We start from the raw sequence: 11,200 nt of genomic DNA, 5'->3' as shown, positions 1-11,200 counted from the left end.
AAGTGCCCTGGGGGGTGAGGTGGTTTGGCCGGTGATGCTCTAATTGCTGCCAGTCCCAGCTGGGCCACATGTGGCTTCATGCCAGCAGGAATGGCCGTGCTGGCTGTCACCAGGGCACCATGGGGACATTGCTGAGCTAGGGGACCCCATAAGAACATCCTGCTGCTCCCCATGCTAAGCACAGTACCTGGATGGCCAAGGACATCCCCTGCACGTGCTGCTCGTGTCCCCATGCATGGTGTTACAACATCTCTGCTTCACCGTGGCAAATCTAGGGTGGCAAAATCATGTTTTTCTACAGAGAAAAAGATGGTGTCTGAGACCAATCAAGGAAAGGGTCCGGGCTGCCCAAGGGACTGCTCATTTCCATGGGAGCTGCATGCATAAGGCCCTTTGGTGCCTTTGAAAACACCATCCAGGAAGGACTTTCGGCGACTTCTTGCAGCCCATAATTACTGTGGCATGCAGACTTCCTCCACCTGCACAGGAACTGAGGATGACTGGGGCTAAGGAGGCCTTGGGCCAAGGGCACAGCCACTGCTGGAATGACCCACACCAAGCAAGAGTCTATGAAGAGAGGGGATGCCTTCGCAGCATGACAAAGAGCAGAAGCAAGGGGCAACCTGGGCTGGGTGGCTGAATCCCTGCAGCCCCAAAAAAACAGATCCCCTTTCTTGCTTTTTGTTTCCTGTTTATGCCAGGTTTAAACCCAAGGGGAAAATAACAGCAGCATGAAGTGCTGGAAGGGAATGGGCTTTAACACAATTATGTCTATGTAAGTGAAGGCCCCAGCTACTTTTCTCTTTTAATGTTGATTAGACACCTATCAACCGTGCTTCAGTATGCTGGAAATACAAGTGAGGCCCTCCATGCTGAAGCACAAAGAAGTGGAATAAATCCTTTTGGTGGAGTAGGTGGAAAATTTCTCACCTATAAGACGAAGAATATCTCCTGCTGATGAATGTGGAGTGCCAGGAAACCAGCAGTTCTTCTATCCTTATTTTCTACCCCAGATTCTCTCCAGTGTCTTTGAAAAAAAAAATATTAAAAAAAGCAAATGAACAGTGTGTTTTCCCACTCAGCTTTGCTAACATTCCAAGAGCAACACTAACCAAAGGGACACGTGCTTTCCATGGGCTTACCACGTTTTCCACAACTGAAGACAAAAGCACTCATTCCTACCTGTGTTTTCCTTAGCTGTGCTTCACTCCCCTGAATTACAACACCCTTCTTACCATTAAATGACCCTTCTTAACATACCCGGCCCAAGATTTTAGGAACCAAGATCAAGAATCAAAGAGCAGGTAAGCAGATTAAGAGTATTTTTATAAGCTCCATAAATCCAATTCATTGGCTAGAACCAGGTCCAGTAGCCTTCAAGTAATCCTAATGTATATTTTAGTGTTTTCAGTAAGGTAACAAAATACTAACCTGATGATAGCATCGTGCTCTGTCATCCAAACATTCTTAATTAGCATCTGGGAAGTCCTCTGAAATCCTTTCATCTTGGGGAGACGCGCAGTGCTGCGCAGGGCAGAGTTGCAGGGGCTGTTATTATTCCCAATTAAGCACAGTGGAAATCGAGGCACAGTGCTTCATAGTCACTCAGTGAGTCAGGGCCAGCACTGGGCTCCAACCTGAGCCCTGTGCTCTCATGGCCACTCCATCCCATGGGCTGAGCTCCACAACTTGAGTGATTTTTGCATCCATCCCAACTCCTGAGGGGAAGCCAAAATGATGTGATGTCTCCCCAAAGCCTGCAGCGATGGTCTTCCCATAAAGGAGTGCAAAGCACTGGGTTGCAAGAGCATCCCTTGCTCTGCACAGTGGAGGAGGGCCACGACCACTGCCACTCACACTGCATCCCCAATTATCCTCCATGGGTACACAGAGGAGGTGGGATCTCTGCTACCATCACACGCTGCACCCCACAGGACACAGCTGCCCCACTCTGACCACAGCCATCTCTTCACCCCCCAGCACAGCCCACGATGGCTCCCCAAGGTCACCAAGTGGGTCACAGTAGGGCAGGATTTGGGACAGTGTCCCAGCCCCAGTCACACCCAACTCCTCTTGCATCACTTGTTTTGGCTCTCCCAAAAGGCATCGTCCACTCAGCGTGAACAGCCTCCGATTCATTCTCTTAATGATAGGGCATGCCATAGGATTTTTGGATATTGTACAGACACTATTTTTAATAAAGAACCACCGAAGGGCAAACAGACAAGATGTTTACTCTGAGGTCAGAGAACTATATTTATTTAGGTATATATGTATATCAGAAGTATACATATATATAGTTTGTTTTCAATACATTGCAGAGTACACATCTTCAGGCAGCATAAAGAACATAGTTAATCACTTCAGTATCTCAAACATTTATAAAGGAGTGCTACAGCTTTCAGTCTCGGTTCAAAGACTTCCTTTTGTTTCAGGCTTTGTTTTCCACTTTAACCAAAGCAACCAAGCGAATATAAAAACTTTCACGTATAAAATTTCAGCAGAACCAACTTCTCTGACCAGAGATCCTGCCTCAGATGGGGACTCCACTGAAGTCAGCGTGGAGTCAGCAGGGATTGCTGGCCACCTTCCGCAACGAAGGCTGTTGGAACAAGACTCAGATATATTTTGCTTAGCAAATTTACGTTTGGCTTCCAAATCTGTGAGTGAAAACAGCTCTTTTGGAGAACTTGCAACCTTGGGGAATCCAGCACAGCCTGGGTATCATCTCCTGAGGCCAGGGCTGAGCCCAGAGCCCCCCACTGGTCCTCTCGATGCTGTCACCAGAGGGACTTCATAGACATTTCCACTTCTTTTTTTTTTTCCCTTGTAAAAGTATTCCTTTCAATGAGGTGAGAATTTAGTAACATCCCACTAAACTACTTGCAGCAGACTAAGGAACAAGCCACAGATATCTGGAATGCAGCCATAGAAATAATATTGCACCTTGGCTCAAAATAGAGCTTAGCTACAGGGAAAGGACTGGAAAACAGAGATAACAAAGTAGAATTAAGCAATAGCAACAGGTCGGCAGGTGATACAAGGAGATAAATAACTCTGCCCCAAAGCCATACCTCACTGGTTTTCCACGGACCCTCCTTTCCCCTGCTCCTCTTTACCAGGGCCATTTGGATGCAGAGCAGTACTTCTTAGCGTGACTTGAAATTTTTACTCCACCTGACTGGTAGTGCTGCTGTGGGACACACTGGGTGACACTTTGCTGTGGGACACCCTTTGTGGCACAGTGCTGCTGCTGTGGGATGCTTTTGGTGGCACAGTGCTGCTGCTGTGGGACGCATTTGGTGGCACAGGGCTGCTGCTGTGGGACGCATTCGGTGGCACAGTGCTGCTGCTGTGGGATGCATTTGGTGGCACAGGGCTGCTGCTGCGGGACACACTTGGTGGCACAGGGCTGCTGCTGTGGGATGCACTTGGTGGCACAGGGCTGCTGCTGTGGGATGCACTTGGTGGCACAGTGCTGCTGCTGTGGGATGCACTTGGTGGCACAGTGCTGTGGGATGCACTTGGTGGCACAGTGCTGCTGCTGCTGTGGGACACACTTGGTGGCACATTGCTGCTGCTGTGGGAAGCACTTGGTGGCACAGTGCTGCTGCTGCGGGACACACTTGGTGGCACAGGGCTGCTGTTGCGGGATGCACTTGGTGGCACAGGGCTGCTGTTGCGGGATGCACTTGGTGGCACAGGGCTGCTGCTGTGGGAAGCACTTGGTGGCACAGGGCTGCTGCTGTGGGATGCACTTGGTGGCACAGGGCTGCTGTTGCGGGACGCACTTGGTGGCACAGGGCTGCTGTTGCGGGACGCACTTGGTGGCACAGTGCTGCTGCTGTGGGATGCACTTCGTGGCACAGTGCTGTGGGACACACTTGGTGCCATATTGCTGCTGCTGTGGGATGCAAATGCTTGTGCCCTTGGTCTCACACGGCTGAGGCACACACGTGGTCACACACCTGGTTGCACACTGCTGCTGCGGGATGCACTTGGTGGCACACTGCTGCGGGGCACAAACGGTCACATAGCGCTGCGAGACACACCTGGTGGCACGCTGCTGTGGCACACACGTGGTCACACACCTGCTCACGTTTTGCTGGTGCGGGGCGTATGAGGTCACACAGTGCTGTGGGATGCACACGGTTGCACTGTGCTGCTGGGGGATTCCCTTGGTCAGGAATGGCTGCTGCGGCACACACATGGTCACACATCGGGCTGCACACTGCTGCTGTGGAGTGCACTTGGTTGCACACTGTTGCTGTGGGATGCACTTGGTTGCACACTGCTGCTGGGGCACACACTTGGTCACACAAGGCTCTTGCGAGGTGCCCTGGGTGGCACATGATTGCTGCGGCACACAGGTTGTCACACATCTGGCAGGTGGGATGTGCTGGGTCACATGCTGTTGCACACACTTAGTTGCATACTGCTGCCGTGGTATGCACTGGGTCACACACTGCTGCTGGGAGAAGCTGGAGGACAGAAACCGCTGCCGAGGAATGCAGGGGGTCACATACTGCGGGGTGCACAGTGCTGATTGCCAGCTGTGCATCAGAGGGTATCTTTGAGGGCATTTAATAGGGACGTGCTCTTGTTGGAGAGGATGAAAGCACTGCTGTTGGTGGCACAACATCTTAGTAAGGTTTTGGCAGGGCTGGAACGAGAAGTGAGAGAGCAGAGTCCTTAGAGAGGCACCCAGCAGGTGCTGGAGATGCATCCATCCACGCTGCAGTCCCAGAGCTGCACTCAACCTGTAACTTATAACTCAGAAACATGGCAGTAAATCTAACAGAGGGGACATTCAGAGATACATGGAGTGAAATATCCCCCTGGACTTCATCCCCCTTTCCATCATGCAGACCTGCAAAGAGGAAGAACTGATCTTTGAAGCCAGAGGACGAATTCCTCATTCAGAGCTGCCTTCTAACCACAGCATCCAGGTTAGACCATCTCCGACCACTTACTCATGTGTAGAGAAAAAGACCTGACCTGGATACATCTCAGAACCTTTGTCCACATCTGCCATAGCAACTGGCAAGCAGCATCCAAGGCAACACTGCTGATCCCATAGCACCATAAGCATGCAGAAGCACACAGCCTGTCCCAGCATCACCAAGTTCATCCTTGTTAGGGAGCCAAAGCCAATTAAGAGGCAACGATACCACAGTTGAACACAGCCTGCTTGCAGTTCTTCTAACACCACATTCCTTGATACATCAAAGCAGCTCTGCATGTTGTCAGACACCCCCAAAAGCAAACTACAGCAGCAGCTCCCCAATTACTGTTAAGAGATGTTCCTCAGATTGCTCACAAGTGGCCTTTGGGGTTGGATGCCCAGCTGGAGACACAGTAAGAACTCATTCCCACGCCAACGCAGCAATTCATACTCACTAGTGTTAAAAACCGTGCCCACAGAGCATTTCATATGTAAAAAAGCAGCAAGAAATCTGCATTCCAGCAGCCACAGTGGCTCAGCACAAAGCAGACTTACCCAGCTCCCAGATGCGAACAGCGTTGTGATGTGACCAGTGAGCTCTAATGGAAGCTGACCTTTTATATAGCTGCTAAGTGTGCCCTGAAGGAATGAGGAACTCACGACACAGCCTAACAGCTCCACACACAAGCTGCCCTGCGTGCAACGCTTGCAGTGACTAGTGCTCATCCTCATGGATGAGTAGTTGGATGTCCGCTCCCCACAGTAAGTGTAATTACCTCCTGCCTAATCTCCCCTGGCATGGTAAGACCGAATGGCATTCAGAGAGGCAGTGGCAGACCCACCTGATGAGGTTTGGCAGGGGAGGAGTACACTAACTATCAGGCAGATGTGGCTTTCGAAGCCCCTGCTTCCAGCCCTGGAAATCTCCTGGTGGTCTCCAGCAGTGGGGTTGTCCCAGCACATGACCTCTTTCTGCCCACAAAAGGTTTTGCACTGGGGGAGCTGCATTGAGTTCTCTGCACCCTTTTCTACCCAGGATCACTGGTTAGGGCAGCACCTCCCATCTCCACTATGAAGTCCAGCTGCACGTACAGCTGGACACAAACACTGGCTCCTCTGGGGGAAGCCAGGAGCTCACATTGGAATCCACATCACCCCCTTGGATGGGTGATCCAAAGCCACCTGCATCCTCAGCTCACGTAGCTCTGGAGTGCGGCTGCCCAATAATCCCATGATCCCAGTGCAGTCACCATCATCAGAGCAGTGGAAACAAACCATGCAGTGACTCTCAGATGAACGGAAAAGATGATCTACAGTCACATCTGATTGCAGCCATTGCGTAACTCAGCTGTCACCAGCAGCAGATAAACTTCCTCTGGTCTTGTGGTGATTCTCAGTGAGTCAACATCTTATCAAACACTGTGCCAAGATCAGAAAACGGGGATATTAATTTTCTGAAGTCACTAAAGATCTGATCAACGCTTTCATGTGCATTTTGGCACATTAAGCATTAAGTGAGAGTTTCTCTCCCCTGACTCCACGCAGAGGTTAGTGGGATTGGATCAGAGTAGCACTGAGCCACACCAGCATCAAGCACTGGGAGGGCTGGAGCCTACCCCAAGGGGAGCAGCTCCTAAACACTCTCATTAGAACCTCAGTTTGTTTTGAGCTACAGAAATGGCACTCCCACATGATTATCAAGGCCAGGAAAGAGGTCCATAAAAAGCTTCATAACACAACTGAATATTAAAGCCCAGCAGCTCTTTTGTGCAGCAATGAAAGTGGTTCTCCAGGTTTATTCATGGGTGAAAAATTGGATTTCACTAGGTAAGAATCACAGGGAATGAAATGCTCTCTTTACCATAGGCATCTCCAGCGCTGAGTGTGCTCATCATTAGCTGAACCACAAGCAGTGTGGCTTTGTTGTGGCATCCCTCCCATGGAAGCCCATTCTTTGATCCAAAGCCATAAATCTTCACTGCATTTCAGCTCCAAAGGTTTCAGGTCTGATCCTCCCTGCTACTGAGGTGAGCGATTCACATTTGTATTAGTTTTATTCTAGTCTGGACATAGGCACTGCCCCAACCTTCAAACAAATCCTTATTTCATTCAATACTTGGATGCAACCCATGAGTACCCGCCTAACTCACTGAAAGCCCCAGCAAATTTAATTAGCTGATCACAATGATGACTTGTCTTTTTATGTCCATACCCCATCATGTCTACATGCATATGTACCTAAATCCACATTCTCAGTGCACTCCAAAGCTATAGACTCAAAGAAAGAGAAACCAATTAGGCTCTATTTTGATTTTGTCAGCAGGGCGACTTGGGAGACTTTCACTGTGTGACAGTTGAATGAGCATTTCACCCTCACATGACAACACCTGCCAAAAATCCATGTTTCTCTTGCCACCTGCTCACACCCCAGTAGGATCCAACCCTCCCAGCAGGCCAGCCCTGCCCAGGAGTGGTTGTCATCTATGGGACTCTTGGGCTCTTTTCAATATACCTGGCTCATCTTGCAGCATGGGCAATGGCAAGAGATGGAGGTGGAAAATTAAGTTAGGATAGGGCTGTGGCATGAAGAAGAGTGGAGAGGGAAGATGAAAAAATTCCTGAAGGACATGCCAGGGGAGACACTGGGAATCCGTCACCTTCCCTTTAATAAGCCAGGAATGCAAAGGAGCACTGTCACACAGCGGCGATTTTGGAGCATGAGCTAATGCCCCAGGAATGCACAGCTCCTGGCCTGCTCCAGATATAGAAACGTGGCAGAAGAGCAAGCAGGCAAGAAAAGCAGAAAGAAGAAACAAGGTAAATAGGTTAGGTGCGATTCAAGACACTGGGCTGAAATCTCAGGCAGCACAAAACTAGCCTTGCTCCATTAAGTGTAACAAGAAAACAGTGATTAACGAGACAGAGAGCTGTAAAGCAGGAGGGAGCTACAGCAGGGAGCTGTTCGGTGGTAAAATAGCACTTAGCAAAGGACACTGCATACGGGGCTACAGCAGAGGCAAATGAGAGAGCCTTTCATTGAGGAAAGGATTTGGAGGATTACCATCACAGGCAAGTTCTGCTCAACACCTCATGAGCATGAGGACCCTCAGGTGTGAGCCACTGGTTAGAGTCAGTGCTGGGCTGGGCTGGCCACATCCTTCAGCAAAGCCAAGGCCACATCCTCAAATCCCTACAAGCCACTAGAGTGCAGCATATGCACGTGCAATCACCTCCCGCAGCAGCCTTGCAGAGCCGGACAGCAGCAGCTCGGAATGCATTTCCTGATGCCCTTTGCTCTCCAGGAAAAGAGTCTGCCTGACCTGGCAGCCTGTGAGCTCAGCCCAGACAGCTGCTTTCACATCAGAGCACCCTAATGTCTGAATGCTCCTCGTGGCACCAAAGCAGCGCAGCTATTAAACTGAAGCCACCATCGTGTAGCCCAGCTGAAGCCTCCTGTCCCAGTTCCAGCTGCTTACATGCACATGTATTTCTGGGCATTGAATACAACATGAAACAGACACCAGGCTGCATGCCATGGGCTTCACAGTGAGGGGAAGGTGGAGAATAGGGAAACAGAAGAGAATAAGAGACATGGCATATTTTTATTGTATCAGACTTGTAATTAGAAGGCAGAATACAAGCTGCAGATAATAAAACTTAGCATAATATTAGCCCAGCAAGCTGTAAACTTGCAGTATAGCTGTTTCAATGATTTAACAGTGCTGAAGGCAAAATACAAACCCCATCATGCATTAGAAAGAAATGTTCTCGCCTTAGACTCCTTACTATATTTTAAAAGCTTTTTATTACTTAATGAACTCCTGCTGTTCTGCAATTAGCAGCCCCAGCAGACCTCTTTGTTCTGGCTGCCACCAGGCTCAGTGAGGTCAACCTCTGCAGAAAGTCTGCCTGTGTAATCACAATAGCTCTGGTGATTTTTAAAATCCATGAGCTGAGCTGTGAAGTTTCAATACTGCCCCTGGCACCACGTCCATTAGCTACACCAGCCAAGCTTCCAGTGCAAGAGAAATTGGGAGGCTGGTGCTACCAGCACCTGACTGCACCCAGAACTTGACTGCCCTGCACAGGACAACAGAATACAGTCACCAAAGCATCCAAAGCAGTGAAATACATCTATGGTAGCCCTTAGCCCACCAGGAAGGAGAACATCTTACCATTATAGGGCCCAGATTTTGTTCCTCTACAACCACTCTTCCTTGGGAGAGTGATGACTTGCCTTCTGGATTTGCTGTTGCAGGGATGACACAGGAACAGGAGCTTGCAGCGTCATAGATGGGGCTGGACTTTGCCTGGGTTCTGATTTTGGTGCTAAAACTACACCTGGGCTGCTCCAAAGGTTTCTCTTCTCCTCAGCTGTGGCTAGGTTTGACTGTGCCATTGGCTTTGCTTACTGGGAGCACATACCTCTTTTGAGCCAGGAACTGAAAAGCAAATATTATATATAGCTGAGGAAATTTGGGAAAACAAACCAAGAGAGATAAGCAGCAGCACTTTCTATTAGAAGCACTGGTAATTAGTCCACATACAGGTGTTAGGAAGAAGGAATTGGTGTTCAGTGTTGTTCTGATTTTAATGACTAGCTCACAGCAATGGAAAAGAAAAGATCCAAGATAAGCCTCGCTTGAGCCTAAAGACCAACTATTACCCTCCTGTGCTATCTTCTTGTTGTATTTTCCCTTGTTCTGATTCCTTCCACCACTCAGATACTGTTGGATGATCCATTTCCAGCATGCAGCCCCGAAGCCTCTTCTGGGATTTGCCCCTTCCTCCCCTCCTTGGGGCCTGGGGGGTTCCTGTCAGCCTAGTCTCATGATGTCAGATGCACTCCACATGCTGAGCTTTGAAAGTTTCTCTTTTCCACAGCAATTCAAGTAGCAGCATGGTTTCAGGATTAACTCAGTGCACGTTTGTATAAATCTCTGAGTCCTCTGGACCTGATTCTCTTCCTGTAATCTCCTTGTGCAGTGGTGTGATGCCATCAAAGTCATGAAACTAGCACAGGTATGACCCAGATTATCTCCATTAATCTGTGGCATTACATGGAAGCAGAAAAAGCTGGAGAACAATTGGTTGTTTCTGTGAGAGCCTACAGCTCCTGCCATTCAATCTCAATCCCATTTGCAATTGGAAGAGTCCAAAATTGCCATTGCTGAGCTATAACTCCACAGTAAGTCATATTTTGCATGGCCTGACTAACAATATTTAACAGATTGATCAGAATAGAACTCTTTCCTCCCACCAGTGAAGCAATGAATTAATGCAAAAGTAGGGAAGGACCAGGATTGTCAGAAAAGTCCTTGTAGCCCCCAGGAGCTAAATCTCCCAGGAAGGCTCTGGCACAGGTGCTTCCTCTTGGCCTTTGGGAGGGAGCGTTCCCCATTCTCCAGCATTTTGTATTTTAGCAGCTGAAGATTGTTGGCCACACCTGAAGTCTGGGAGCTTCTTCTTGTTCTGGCATTTTACAAATGCTCTCATCTAAAGTCCTATGGTTACACTCCTGCCTGAAATAATAACAAATGCAGTTCAAGCAGCAAAGGCAGTTGCCTGCACATCAGGGATATTCAAGGTCTTTCCTGACTCTTTTTGGAAGCATAAAGCTACCTTAATTCAAAGATGAGCAGTGCTCCCCATTGTAGCAGGCACCTGCCTGTGTGCAGATGTTTTCCACCACCTCATCCTCTCCCAGAAGCACAGGAAACTGAGTCTGCACCCCAGCTGCTCCCTGTTCCCCACCAGCAGTGCTGCAAAGCTGAGCACAAACTCACAGTGACCCCCAAGCTGTCCTGCTTTGCAGTTTGTGAGTCCTGAACAGGCCAGAAAGGGTTGGTGGCAAGTTTAGCTCTAACAAGTCCGCTCCTGAGCTCTGGTGCATGAATGAAGCAATTGAGAATTAGTCTCTTTGATGTGCTGACTGCTTGGAAAGTGTTTCTGTTGCGCCCAATGGGTTTTCAATGAGGCAATGTGTTGTACTTGAGAAGCAGAGCAATTCTGCATGAGCGGTTAGGAATACACTTAGGCTGGGAACTAGACATCCAAGAGGCAGTGCAGGGAGCTCTGTTATTGGCTGTCATCTCAGAGAACTGGAAGTAAAATATATAAAAAGCCTGAAAATGGAGGTTGGTGAATTTATAGAGGAGCTTTTATAGCTTTGAATGCAGAGTCACAGACAATTCAGTGCTTCAGCCACGTCTGTCTCTTGAGAGCTGTTATCCTGGGGAGCTTGGGTGCTGTATT

General features: G+C 49.0%; 1 protein-coding gene across 1 annotated transcript; it reads right to left on the bottom strand.

The window, feature by feature from the left end:
* Nucleotides 1-2,248: 2,248 nt before the first annotated feature.
* LOC136056618 (keratin-associated protein 10-4-like) lies at nucleotides 2,249-5,524 on the bottom strand. Its single transcript, XM_065748908.1, has 2 exons — nucleotides 5,501-5,524; nucleotides 2,249-4,663 (listed from the first exon to the last, which is right to left on the bottom strand). Exon 2 carries the CDS (start codon nucleotides 4,640-4,642, stop codon nucleotides 3,116-3,118), a length of 1,527 nt encoding a protein of 508 aa, XP_065604980.1. The 5' UTR covers nucleotides 4,643-4,663; nucleotides 5,501-5,524; the 3' UTR covers nucleotides 2,249-3,115.
* Nucleotides 5,525-11,200: the final 5,676 nt, after the last annotated feature.

The sequence above is a fragment of the Cyrtonyx montezumae genome, unplaced genomic scaffold, assembly GCF_038088225.1.
Source record: "Cyrtonyx montezumae isolate F1298 unplaced genomic scaffold, pur_monq_1.0 scaffold_57, whole genome shotgun sequence".
NCBI classification, from domain to species: Eukaryota; Metazoa; Chordata; class Aves; order Galliformes; family Odontophoridae; genus Cyrtonyx; species Cyrtonyx montezumae.
This window is presented reverse-complemented; position numbering and strand designations above follow the sequence as displayed.